The 13964-nt window shown below is 38.6% G+C and overlaps 2 protein-coding genes and 1 long non-coding RNA gene across 10 annotated transcripts in view; 1 reads left to right on the top strand and 2 right to left on the bottom strand.

The window, feature by feature from the left end:
- pgs1 (phosphatidylglycerophosphate synthase 1) overlaps positions 1-6473 on the top strand; it is a 28801-nt gene extending 22328 nt beyond the window's left edge. For 2 of the 4 annotated variants that reach the window (XM_032573419.1, XM_032573417.1), the window contains one exon: positions 6011-6473. In XM_032573419.1, coding sequence (XP_032429310.1) covers positions 6011-6092 — 82 coding nt within the window. In that variant the 3' untranslated portion in view covers positions 6093-6473. Of the gene's footprint in view, positions 1-1764; positions 2355-6010 lie in introns of those variants that run through there. The other 2 variants (XM_032573421.1, XM_032573418.1) reach the window with 2 other exon arrangements.
- LOC116726630 (uncharacterized) lies at positions 1594-4686 on the bottom strand. The gene is made up of 2 exons (XR_004340632.1): positions 4335-4686; positions 1594-2057 (listed from the first exon to the last, which is right to left on the bottom strand). It is a non-coding gene; the product is annotated as an uncharacterized LOC116726630 (long non-coding RNA).
- A 1652-nt stretch (positions 6474-8125) lies between the features above and the next one.
- LOC116726628 (cytohesin-1-like) overlaps positions 8126-13964 on the bottom strand; it is a 34217-nt gene continuing 28378 nt past the window's right edge. For all 5 annotated transcript variants that reach the window (XM_032573423.1, XM_032573424.1, XM_032573426.1 and 2 more), the window contains exons 8-12: positions 12335-12447; positions 11084-11162; positions 10925-10996; positions 9856-10010; positions 8126-8732 (exon numbers count right to left, since the gene is read on the bottom strand). In XM_032573423.1, coding sequence (XP_032429314.1) covers positions 8654-8732; positions 9856-10010; positions 10925-10996; positions 11084-11162; positions 12335-12447 — 498 coding nt within the window. In that variant the 3' untranslated portion in view covers positions 8126-8653. The remainder of the gene's footprint in view (positions 8733-9855; positions 10011-10924; positions 10997-11083; positions 11163-12334; positions 12448-13964) is intronic.

The following is a 13964-nucleotide window of genomic DNA, read 5'->3' as shown; positions in this document are numbered from 1 at the left end:
ACGATGAAACCTGAAAGTATTATGTAGAATTGACTCTTTTGAGCGTTACATCATGTTATTCCTTCATCATAAACATGCCTGGAGTGTTGCTTTCATTCTTTCATGCATGTTTGAGAAATACTTTAATCTCCATGGCAACCATTCAGCAGTGCAAAACGCCTGGGTGGCCTTAGCTCCGCCTTCGAGACGCAGCTCCTCCTCAGAGCTGCAGTTTCCAATCGTGTCACAGAGCAGCCGTCCCCCACTCAGCTCCTTCAGACTAGCCAGCAGCAGGTAGCAAACAGCTGGCGGAGCTGCGCCTCTGCTGAGCTCATTAAATGAGATTCTTCCCAGTGAAACTCTGGTAAAAATGTTGTTAAAAGGTTAATAGAGGAGCCATGTTGTGATGACTTCCTGAAGGAGGAGTTTCAGAAAGAGCAAGAGTTTTTAAAGAGACAGAGGCCCAATTAAGTTACGAAGTCATGATATATACTATATATATATATCCTGTATATATATATATATATATATATATATATATATATATATATATATATATATATATATATATACAGTAATTTTAGAACAACTGAAGGTTACAGTTACTTGAATGTGCAATAAAATGATACTGTGTGCCTGGAAAACACATAAACTACATTATTTTATTAGCTTGGCATCAAAACCATGTGATTCGATTAGGTGTGCTAAGGTAGATGAACATCTAAAAGCTGCAGGACAACGGTCTTCAAAAACTGGAGCTCTCCTGACTGTAATTGTCCTTACAGTATAACAGATTTTCCTTCCACTAAACTTTCTCTATATTGATTTTCAACCAAACGGCAACAGCCAGTGTCCAAACCAGTGATCTTTTCGGGTTTATTCTTCTTCCTGAGGTTGTGACTGGCAGTCTGCTGGACAACTGTCGAGTCAGCAGTCTTGATTCTAGTCGTTGCTAAACCTGAACGACGAGTCATTCTGGACTCAGCGCACAGTGCAGGGGGAACCGTGGAGTTACAGAAACATGGAAAATGTTAAAATTGTGTAATTAGTTCAGTAGAAACAACAAATTCAGGTTTTTCCTAAAATCAAAGTGTCATAAATAAAGACAAGCAGGGATCTCAATTAGTCTGCTTCTACTCAAGTTGTTGTTTCTTTCAAAATAAGAGCGTTCAAAACGCTCTACTGTCAGAAAGTCGCAGCTTAGAGTCACAAACAAACAAACTGCAGCCTAAAGTGTTTTTACTTCAGTGTTTGAGCTGTAAACAGGTTTATTAAAGTGGATTTGCCCTTTGCTAATTGTTCTGACCTTTGAACTTTTCTAAAATTCAGATTTGTAACTCAACACATAAAGTTAGGGAACTACAAAAAAACCTTTCTGAATATACAATATTCCAACTGGGTAATGTAATTTCCATAGCTAATTGCTTGGAATATTTCATTCTGCATTCACTTTTTGAATGCAGATGTAGTAGTTACATGAGCTTTAGCAACTAAAGTTCATTTACTAAACTAAACTAAGAGTTAGTTTAGTTAGTTTAGTAACTAAAGTTAATTTAGTTACTAAACTAAATGAACTTTGCATCAATATTTTGCTTTCCTTTTTTTATTCTAGCGTTTTTTTCCTCCACTTTTTCTCCCCTCAAATTGCCCATTTCTGCAGCATAAACAGGATGCACCCGTCAACATTTTGTGCAGCGCTGCCCGCTCACACATACAGTAAAACAAGCTGCGGGTTCTTTGAAATTCCTGCAGTCATTGTGGCGATTCCCGTCCTCCTCTTCCCAGAACCACCGCAGGGAGAGCGGGGACAGCGGGTCGGCTCATTCACCGCCGCCGTGAGGCAAAGTGAGTCAGCGCGGCGTTACGGCGATGATTTGACACTTTGGTCGGACTTGTGCGAGGCGACCTCGCCGGGGTCATTGGGAGTAAACGGAGAGGTCGAGCCGCATTTCTCCCGCCGCTCCAGCTGAAGGACGAGCCGTCAGCTGCAGGGCGAGAGAAAGCCGCTCAGTTTCTGAGAACAGGAAGTGTCTCTCAGGCTGGAAACTGCCGGTAAATGGGTGGTGTCTTATCACTACCTGGACAGAGAGAGAGAGAAAAATCTGAGTCATCAGCTGCCAGAAGGAAACAGTTTAAAATAGATCATCTTTCTGCCCTGAAGCGTAACAAATACGCACACACTGAATGCCTGTAAGGAGTGGATTTAGTTCTGGAAAACTGCAGAAGCTTTGATTCGTGTCACAGGATCAGTGTAAAACTTTGTTATACGAATCCTGACAGATGAGAACATATCAGAGGAAATAAATCTTTCAGATACAGCTTTTACTGAATAATAGCTGTGTTATAAAGTAGCTGTAAAATGGAAGGCTTCTGACCTTTAACCTGTACAGTTAAATTAAAACAAGCTAAAATCTGAGTTAAGTAAGGTTGCATAACTCTCTAACGACTGGGAGGGTTTTTCCTGACAGTTCCTCAGGCGGATCTTGCAGCAGATTCATGGTCTGCAGAAAGATTCAAAACCATTCAGTGTGTCCAAACGTATCAGGAGTTATGCATCATAGGCCCGTCACCGTAACTAATTCTCATTTCCAGAAATTATTGCGATAAACGATAATATTGTTGTTTTGAGACCTTCTTCTAGTAATGCATTGATATTGACGTAGTAATAACAGTTTGTCGTCTGAACAAGATCCATCCATCCATCCATCCATCTTCTTCCGCTTATCCGAGGTCGGGTCGCGGGGGTAGCAGCTTCAGAAGGGAGGCCCAGACTTCCCTCTCCCCAGCCACTTCTTCTAGCTCCTCCGGGGGAATCCCGAGGCGTTCCCAGGCCAGCCGAGAGACATAGTCCCTCCAGCGTGTCCTGGGTCTTCCCCGGGGCCTCCTCCCGGTGGGACGTGCCCGGAACACCTCACCAGGGAGGCGTCTAGGAGGCATCCTGACCAGATGCCCGAGCCACCTCAACTGGCTCCTCTCGATGTGAAGGAGCAGCGGCTCTACTCTGAGTCCCTCCCGGATGACTGAGCTTCTCACCCTATCTCTAAGGGAGAGCCCAGCCACCCTACGGAGAAAACCCATTTCGGCCGCTTGTATCCGCGATCTCGTTCTTTCGGTCATGACCCAAAGCTCATGACCATAGATGAGGGTGGGAACGTAGATCGACCGGTAAATCGAGAGCTTCGCTTTTTGGCTCAGCTCTCTCTTCACCACGACGGACCGATACAGCGCCCGCTTGACAGCAGACGCTGCGCCAATCCGCCTGTCGATCTCCCGCTCCCTTCTTCCCCCATTCGTGAACAAGATCCCGAGATACTTAAACTCCTCAACAAGATATTCAAAGAATCCAAAATAAAACACAAAAACGATAAAATTAAACGTAAATAAAAACCAGTTGAAACCGAAACCATAAATAAAATTAATTATATAATCTCTGTAATCCAAATTTCTTCTCAAAAAAACATTGATCATCAGAATGGAAATTATCGAGCTCATTTTAATTGATCATGTGATTATCTGCTTATTGCCACTCAACATTAATCAATAACTGGGACTTCCCCTTTAGTTTTTGGTGTCGTTTCACAAAGAGCAACTTTCTTAATCTTGCTAAATTGTACAAAGAAAACATAAAAAATCTCCCTAATCCATGTCGGTAAATGTAATCTGAGGAAACAAAGTGTGAGCTAAGATACCCACAGTGAAGCATGGCGGTGGCAGCATCATGCTTTGAAGTCGGTTTTCTATAGCTGAAAATGGAGCGAATTATGAAAAGTTTCTGTCAGTTTCAGTTTAAATGTGTTTTAAGCAACAGAAGTATTTTACTTTTAAGTTTTTTTCCCCTAAAAAAAAAGTTCTGAAATCATTTAGTCATGTTTGTTTTCGCATGGAAAAACAAAAACGGGTGTAAATAATTTTATATCCATTACAAATGAGGAAAAAGATTGAAGCAAATTAAACGACCTCACTAATCTTTACAACTTTCCGAAGCAGTCGATCCGTTTGGGTGCAGCCCGGTCTTAAATGTGTTGCTGCGGAGGACAAACCAAAAATAGTTTTTAAATAAACGTCATAAAACCGAATCAAGTCATAAATTTCGCTGATATAATTAAACCAAACCAATCGAGAGTCATTAAGTCTCTCCAGAGCGACCAGCTTTTATTTACTGAGGCTGTTTCATGTGAAGACCTAAAAGTTTGGGAGTTGTGGGACTCGTCCAGCCGCTGATAAATAGTTTTTTGTAAGTTAACGTGATTTGTGTGCGAATCGGAGTGTTTCTGAATTGCATTATGAGCTCCTGTCTGCAGCCTCATTTAATATCTGCAGGTAATTTAGAGAAGTGCGGCTCTGTCGGCTCTTACCGGAAACCACAGCCATGTTTCCAACTCCTTCACACGAAAAAAAATAAAATAAATCTAATTTCTGACTCTGAATTCAAACAGGTTAAGAGTTAAGCACAATAAATATGATCCAGTTGCTGATTTTTATTGTCGTGTTTCTGCTGCGTGTTTCTCTCTCCCCCTCATCTCCTGAAGAACTCGGGTTTTTGTTGTCTTGCTCCGAGTTCCTTTATTTTGCTTTCCTTTTGTTTTCTTTGTTTCCTTCTGGCGTGTGATCGACTTCACTTCCAGTACGTCCTCTATTTTTATTTTCCCGAAAGAAGAGGGCAAAACAAAAGCCGTCCTCTCTCCAACAATAGCCTCGCCCGTGGAGGGTGTGAAGAGATCGTATCTGCAGCTCGGTTCGTCTATTGTTGGGCAGGAGCGACAGCAGCCTCGGGCCCCTCCGGTTCGGCCGCGTTCACATGCAGCGACGTCCAGTCGGGATCCAGAGAAACTGCCGGCGTTTGTTTGTGGCCGCCCTCTAGTGGTGAAATGTTGGCACTTCAGGAGGGAACTTAACTTGAGGTCAGGGGTCATCTGAGTGCGTTTTAATATAACCAGTGAGTCGATTTGGTTCAGTAACAAAAACTTATTCTGTATATTTATTCTGCGCAGTGAAATATATCAAGATTTATTTCTCTTAAACCAAAATCAAACATTTATTTTCTCAAAATAAATACAGTACATTATAAAAATGGCCAGTGCTCCTTTTTTATGAACTGCTGCATCAATGCAACGTCCAATTTTGCTGAAGTGGATTTTCCTAAACTTCCTAAAGGCCCCAGTAATCAATGTTGCTGATTCTCTGAGTGGATTTTTTTTTCTTCCACTCAATTTTCTATTAATATTCTCAGATAAAGTAGCACACACAAAAAATTAATTAAATCAATTGATAGGATGATAAATTAAAATTCAGTCAATTTCTACTTTGATAATCATATTTTGAAGGGGAAGTTTGTTTACAGGCTATAATTTACTTACATTTTCAGTTGAATGTGGTTTTTATGTCTATTTTATTTGTTTGTACTCAGTTGTTTGGTTTTTGTCATTTTTTCTTTTTGGGGGGGCTGAAGGTTATTTAAAATATCTTCCAGTTTCAGTATTAAGTGCTCTTTACAAAATTAAATTAAAGACCAAGCCAGAATTATTCTGATGTTATATTTGTTGTGTTTTGTAAATAGCATAAAAATGTTTGGAATATATAATTCTGTGTGAAATTAATCCATTTCTTTCCTATTTTGTGTCAAATTACTGTAGCAAATGATCTTTTCAATGAGATTTTAATTTATTCAAAGCACTTTTAGGCTTATCAGAAATAATTGTGATTTTCTTTTTAAAAAATGCCATTTAATAAAAATGCAGTGTTCCTAAAAAGTCAACTGAAGATGATTTTGTCTAGTTTTGTTTTATTTCTTTAAATTTGGGATTTTCCAAGACAGAAATGACTATTTCAAAAGTTACAAACTTGGAATAAGTTTATAATTTTCATTTGGAGCATCTATAAACAAATATTTTGAAAGACATTATACATGCGTTCTCTTTTTTTGATAAATAATAAAGTCTGTGATGAATTTGACGCTTTCTCAGCCACCTTTGCCCAGAGTTTTCACTCGATGCTCATCATCATCAGCTGAATGTTTCTCTGTCGTCTGCAGGCGGTTCTTTTATTTCGGTTTGGACTCTGCGGTTCTGAGCCGAGGTCCTGCAGAAGGCGTTCCCCGCCGTCACAGGAAGTGACTCACGCACAGGAGTGGACGTACGATGAACTTAAAGAGGGGAAACCCTCTTCCGTGTTTTCTATTTACCTCCGCCGTCATAAAAGTCTGGATTTCTCCATTTGTACCGACTAGAAACATTTCAAACAGCGAAAGCTACTGGTCGTCTTTCCGTACCTCCAGCATGTAGCCGCGTTGCGTCCTTTCGGGCTGAACAGAGACGTGAATGTCTGCGGCGTAATGAAGGCTGTGACGGTAAGCAGACGGGTGTGGCGAAGCGCTGCAGTCCCTGGGGAGCTTTAATGACGGCTCTCACGGTTTGTTTACGGCTCTGCCCACAAATACGTGTACAGTTCTGCGTTATGTTTGTAAATTAAAGGATCTGCTCAATGTTTTAAAGCGACTCAAAATGTTTGTGTGCTTTTGTTGGGAATGGAGTTGAAGATGAAGCTTCAGGTGCGAAGCTTTAACTCCAGAAGTTGTACTGAAACGCTGCAAAAACTCAAAATCTCACCAAGTAGTTTTGGTCAAATATTTTATTACACTTTACATAAAACAAAACTCACAAGTCACTTTTCAGCAAAATATAAGAGCTGCTTTTAAGTCAATAATTCCTCAACATTGATTTTTAAAAAAAGAAGTTTCATTGTAGATAATCTCACTGATAGCACAACATTTTTCCATTTTATAAGTGAAATAATCTGCTACTGAATCTAGTATTTTAAGGTGATTTTCATAACCTTTGTTTTGCTCATTTTACCAAACTGGAATAGAGTTGAGCAAACTCCAAATATCTACATTTGCAATGATGGGACAGAAAAAGCTTCTTCGTTTGGTAAATCCAAATCGATGGCATATAATAGTTGCTGCTGGTTCCCAGCATCTTGATGCTTTCCGGAAAATCCTCCCTCATCCTTCCTGCTCTGTAAACAAACGTTTGTTTCCCGGCCTGAACCGACAGCAGAGGTGAGTAGAGAGCCAAAAACTTTACCCCAGCTGTAGCTGTTGAAGAAATTAACAGTAAATTAAGATTTAAAAAGCGTCAGTGAAAACATAACTTAAAAAATACATAATCAGATGGAACAAATATAAAGTTATGTGGAAATTTTGGTATTGTTTATGTTAAAATATCAATTTGGAAAATTGATACATTTGTAAATTTTTCCAAATTGATTTCTTTCAATTTAAAACTTATTGAACTAATAAAAGTGCAGGTTTGTCCGGTGAATTTTTGGCTCTTCATTTAGTGAAGTTATTCACTTTTTACTCGACAGTAGTGATTCTTCATAATAAAATAAACTAGCAAAATACTCCTAAAAGTATTTTTTGTCCCCAAATTGTGACTGCAGTACACATAACTAGTTACCATCCAACTCTTAACAGTCCCAGTTACATGTAAAAATGTAAGTGTGCTCCTTTAAAACATTTAAGTTTTAAATGTTTCAAAGGTCGGCTGTGGAGGAGCTGCAGAACCTGAGCCGCTCTGGGCGGTTCAGACTCTCTGAGTCGCATGAGGTGTAGAACCCGGCCTGTGTGAAAACGAGTGAAGGCAGTTTCTCATAGAAAGTCAGAGGCCAACCATTAAAACGCCCAGTTTAACCAAACCCTGCCGAGCAGCGCGGAGCTGCAGACTGTGTGGGCGTCGGTGGTAACCAAGCAAACCGCTGCCGGCTCACTTCAGGAGCGTTTCTTCGCCGTTCTGCTCTTCAGGTCGTGAGTCTAGACGGGGAATCTCCCCACTTCCCTCTCAACTCTGGCCTCCATGTTTGTGCTGAAAAACCCGGTGCGATCAGATCAGCAGGAAGAGGCAGAAAACGCTGCTGCTGCTGACAGAAATGTCCTGCAGATAAGATCTTTTAAACGGTTTTATCTGCAGCGAGCATCAGCATTAGCGAGTGGCTGTAAACACCAGACAGACAGAGCGAGATTTTCCAGTCATAATGTTCAACCTGCTGACAGAACATTTCTAATTTCCTCTAATCAGTCAGATCATTACGGTCAAATCCTGTTTAAATGAGATTTTATCAACTTAGAAACCAGAACAGGAGACGTGGGTGGGTTTTTTGTGCAAATTTTTAATACGAGGAAAAGAAACAATAAATTACAGGAAATATGGATAAATAAATATTAAGCTGTTTGAGCAATACCTCCATTTAAACAAGCAGTTAGAAAACGGGTCAGAATGAAGGTCCAGGCTGCGTTCATGATGATCTCTTTAACTCCGTTTACACATTTACAAATCAGTTCAGCACTGCTGGGATTTATGCAACAAGATTTGATAAGAAATGCTAATTTCTTCCCTCGTTTGATTCCAGTTGCAGTATTTCTTTTTTAAGGTTTTGCTGCATTTCTCTCCTGGAGAAACAGTCTGAGGTCTTAACGCGCTGAAACCAAATACTGCGTGAAAAAACGCATCGGGTCAATATGACTCAGTTAAGCCGTCATAAAGGGAACAGTCCAAGCACAGGTAAGGCTTCTGACTGACTCAACCTGCTTGAAGTTTGGGCCAAACATGGGAGGAATCGGGGGACCGTCGGCGCTGAAGGCAACAGAGTCGTCGTCACGGTGATGGATCCTCCGACGCTACAGCCCCTTCAGGGATGAAACTTTCTTCTTCCGAGCCGCCAGCATCTCGTAGAACGGGTCTTTGCTGATGGCGGCCCTGCAGGTGAGAGGAGGAGGAGAAGAAGAAGAAGAAGAAGACCGACAGTTTACATCAATGAATCACAGGCTGAGCGCAAAGTTTGGTCAGTGTTGTTGAGTTTGGTCCGTTCATCCAATAGAATAATTTAAATGATAAACTTCTGTTTTAAATATACATTTAATTACTAATTCTGGTTTTACTTGTTGGGTTTTTTTTCCAAATTCAAAAGTACTTTGTTGATCCCAAAGGGAAATTTAAGTAATTTTAAAAATTATTTTCATGTGATGAATTGATTTTCCACGACAGAACGATACTAACAATATTGTTTTCTCTGCAAACGTCGTGTTTTTCTGTATTTCGAAACCTTAAACCTGAAGTAGATATTTATCCAAACTTATTTGCCTTTTTTTAATCTTATGTTTAAGGTTTTTAAACATTTGTGGCACTAAATAAATCTTAATTCAGCATCATAGGGGGAAATATGACTCTCAGTCGTAAAAGTCGCAGATACCCGTTTAATCTGTTTTTCGTTTTCGCAAACAAAACTTGCGTCCAAAATTATCGACAAGTCGTTTGAAAATAAGTTAGAAACGCCTGAAGATTAAACAAGATTTCATGAGTTTGAATATTTTTACAATCAAAATATTGTAAAAAAAACAGAAAAAGTAATAATGTTCGACAAAAAAGTTAAAACATAGATTCTAGCTAACTACAACCACCATCAGTTGTCCAACTCTACAAAACATTTAACTTTTTATTCTTTTGCTTTTAAGTTTAATTTTCAAAGGAAACGCACATCTTAGTCCAAGTCTCTCCAATCAAACTGTTAATTTATGAAATGTAAAGACTGAAAATTATAAATATTGTTGCATTTTAAGATAAATTTTCTTATAAATTTAAAGCATTCTCTATATTCTATGTTTCTAAATCAGAGCAGAAGAGTCACAGACAACCATTTGTAAACAAAGTGTCATTTCTTTTCATTTTAAGCTGTAAGCAAATTTAATTAAAGAGATTTGATCATGGTTTGATGCTCTGGCGCTTTGATCTTATCTAGAAATGAGATTTGGACCTTTGAACATCATTCGTCCCCTGCTCTGTGGTTCTGATCCTGTGCGGCAGAAGAAGTTAAAGGTCTCACTTGATGCTTTTGATCCACTCGTCCTTCTCCTCTGCAGTCGGAGCAGAGATCCTGTAAAACGTGTGGTTGCCCTCGACGACGCGGCCGTCCGCCTCCGTCTTGCAGGCTTTGATCACCTGGTATTTGTTGTTGGGGATGAAAAGCTCGAAGCAGTTCTGGGAGCGAGGAAAGACAGAACGGGTCGGAAACTTTGTGTCAAAACACAGAGAAAAAAACAAACAAACAAACATACGTTTTCTTTATTTCATCCAAAATTAGAATTTGAAAACCGCCGGTTGCAATAAATCAGTTAATTGCATGATAAATAAATTAAAATGAGCTTATGTCTCTCTCTGCCAAAGACTGAATGACAAAAATAAAAGTCTGTACTTTTTATTTGTCGTTTCAGTTGTTTTGTTTATTTATTTTGGATATTTAAAAAATCTTCCAATGTTTAATGTTCTTTAGAAATTGAGGTTTATTGGTCTTTGAGAGAGAGTATTTGCATTGTTACTTGAATATGGTCTCAAAACAACAATATCATTGTTTATCGTGATAACTTCTGACACAATTTATCGCCTGCCGTAATTTGTTATCGTGATATGTATCATTTTCATTCAGTTTCTGTTCTTTTACACAAAATCGCAATAAAATACGTTAAAGTTTGTGGTTGCAATGAGACAAAGTGTGATCTAGTTTTAGGAATGTGAAAACTAATTTTTCCGTTTGTCCCGAGAACCACAGAGTAAAGAAAACCTTTCAGTTGTAACTTTTAAGAGCTTTTTGTTTCAGGATAAAAGATGTTTAAGGAACAATGAACACCTCCGGATGCAGATGAATGATGCGACGACACATGAGCTGTAAGTATGTATATTATATTGGCAGAGCTAAAGGTATAAAAGCTGGTGGAAATAATTTTAGAAGCTTAAATTATTAATTGCACAAACAACAAAAAAAAACAACATTTGTCTAAACCGGAAGCATTGCAGAAATCTTAGGTTCTTTGTCAACTTTCCATGTTTCTTTGTTGTCGTTTCGTTTAAATCTGATTCTGAACCAGATGTGGAAACTTATAAAATAAAAAGTTTACCGGTTTCTTTGAGTCTTCAACTTCTCTGATGCTGAGATTTTCCAGTGGAATAATCCCTCTGGGTTCCTTATCCTTAGGAAAACAAATAAAACAAATAACACTACAAGAACAGGCTTTACAAGAACGCAGCAGAGCCTTCATCTGCCAACCAGCACTCACTGTGGTGTATTCAAAGTAGTAGAGACAGTTATCTGTGAGAATGAACCAGCGTCTCTTCCAGGTCTTCACTCGTCCACCTGAGGACAGATTAAACTTCAGAAAACCGACGCGCTGCCACACAAATCAGCAGGTTAATAAAAGTACAGCAAAGACTGCAGAAGTTAAAATGCCACAAGCAGATGTGGATTTCACATCAGGAAGAAGCAGCAGAAAGCAGAACGTGAACTCCAGGGTTTGTACAGTAAAATTCAAGCACTTTAAGCATTTTGAAGGCAAGTTTTCAACATTTTCCATCACCATTTTGGAGATAAAAACCATAAAAATCAACTTAAAAAGACAGATTCAGTTCATTATTATATAATCTAATTTCTTACTGCTATTAGTAATATCTCAAGATTCAGGAATAAAACTAAAATATAATAAAAATGTTATGTTTTGAAATCTCTCTTTCTGGTGAGAGAAAATAAAAACGTTAATTTAACGACAAATCCCATAAATCCAATAACTTTTGTTAAGGTATAAATATAAGAATCTTTATTTCATTGACACAAATCAATAAATCATTGAGCTATTAGGAATAATAAATATTCATTATATTAAAACAATCCAAACAAATCATGTCAAGATAAATTACCTTCCTGCTCAAACTAAATGCTTAAACACAATATACAAAGAAAGTTGCAAATAAAAGAAAAAAAAATCTCTAAAAATGTTGTTTTAGCAAATAGAAATAATTTTAGTAATTCTAACTAACATAAAGCAAGAAAAATTTTGTCTGATTTAATTTCTCCTGGTTCTTGCCTTGCTATAAGGTGAATGAAAATATCTGGTTTAATCAAATGTTAAATTTCACTTTATTTCCAAACTGTGCAGTTTGGATACCAAGAACTTTCCCAACCTTGAAAACACCAAACTGAATTCAAGCATTTTCAAGGATTTCGACCCGTACGAACCCTGGAAGTGGGACGTTAAAGAGCGCCGTGAAGCTTTATTCTGGGTGCAGCTGTGAAGTTAAAGCGAACACACACACACACACACACACACACCCCCACACGCACACACACACCCACACACACAGAGCCGGAGGCGAAGCGGTGCAGTGAAGGTAAAACGAAACAATACGTACCTCCTGGAGCCAAACCATGAAACACAAACAGGAAGAATGTCAAGAGAAGAAGAACTTCAACACAAAGCAGCAACAGCTCTCTGTCTGTCTAATTTAATACATTTAAAACAACAGGAGTAAACATACCGAGTTTTAGCAGCCAGCCTTCTCTGTCGGGGTTGAAGAAGGTGTGTGTGAGGTCGTTCCCATCATCCTCTGGGATCTTAAACGGTTCATTCTTGATGCTGTCGTACAGATTCTGCAGATGATGATAACAGACATATAGTCTTATTAAATCTGAGACACATAAACACACACTAAAATAAATAATAACAGTCAATAAACCCTCCTATTCCATCAAATTAGATTCAAAACAAAGTCAAAAGATTGAAAAGGTTTAGGCTGAAGCTACTCAGCTTACAAGTGTTCATTAGAAATAAATTTAAACTAAATGTAATGTAGGAAATATTGACAGAAAACACAGAACCAACATTTAAACCCAAAAGAAAAACAGGAACAAAACACAAAAGGATTTTTAAAAAGTAAGAAAATCACCATCTCAAAGATTTCACTCAGATTTCAAATATTCAAGTCCCTTTTAAACTGCGTTATGTTATTACTTAAAGGTATTCTGACAAACTATTCACATACTTTTTAATTTAATATTTATACTTGACTGTTTTAAGTTAAATTTCACTCTTAGCTTGTATTGTCATCCTTTTCCTTAAACAATTTCTGAGTATTTTAAGCAGCACATTATTTTTTACTTTGTGCAGTTTTATAGTTTCCCAACTCAGCAAACATTAACTAGATAAACCAAAGCTTTGCTTAATTAGTTTTTAATTGGTTATATTTAATGTGATTTAATATCTTTATAATTTTCTTTTGGCAGAAATTAAATATGTTGGAGGTTCTATAGTTGTTTCCCCAGTTCTCTACAAAAAAAAGTAAAGGTTTGTTGTAAAGAGTGTGTAGAGTTTCACTGCTGAATGTATCTAATGATGATGACGCACACACACACACCCACACCCACACGCCCACACCCACACGCACACACACACAGGACACGCACACACGCGGTCAGAATATGGATTACAGAGTAAACATGGAAGCCGTTTACAGGAAAAGCGCAGCAGAGATTGATTGTGAATAAAGCTGCAGCTGCTGATGGAAAAGCTGTGGTTACTGCTTGAACTTTGACCTCCTGTGGTGCTGTGGTCACCATGGTTCTGTTTGACATTAGCAGGAGAACAATAGCTTCAACACAACCCGCAAGTCACTGTGTAGAGACAGTGTTGAGAAAAAAAAGTGTTTGCATCGTTACAGGCTTTGCTTTGATTTAGCTTTTTAGTCCCACTCAAAAAGCAGGTCTACAATAATAATAATAATAATAATAATAATAATAGCAAAAATCTCTTTAAATGAATCCATTTTACCTGAGTGAACATGGCCTCCCCATCTTTTACAAATGAAATAAAATTAGAGTCAAATATTTGCACAGCAACATTTTTTTGTTTGTGCTGTTATCGCTTCACAAATATTAAATGTTTCCAGAAGTCAAAGGTCAAACAGCCGCCATTCCCCTGCTTGGATCTCTGAGTAGCTGCCTCTCAGACTGCCAGGATCTCATCGTACTCTCGGTCTCTGACGCTCTTTGTCAGTTGCTAATAAGAACGATTGATCCGCCATCGTCATCATGGCAATCCTCACTGCGCCCAGACTGATGCTGCGGGTTTCCCCTCTTTGTTTTCCAGCTCAAAACAGAGCGCCACTGCC

The sequence above is a fragment of the Xiphophorus hellerii genome, chromosome 10 (assembly GCF_003331165.1).
Source record: "Xiphophorus hellerii strain 12219 chromosome 10, Xiphophorus_hellerii-4.1, whole genome shotgun sequence".
Taxonomy (NCBI): Eukaryota; Metazoa; Chordata; class Actinopteri; order Cyprinodontiformes; family Poeciliidae; genus Xiphophorus; species Xiphophorus hellerii.
Note: the sequence above shows the minus strand (reverse complement) of the source record. Positions and strands in the feature narration are given on the sequence as shown.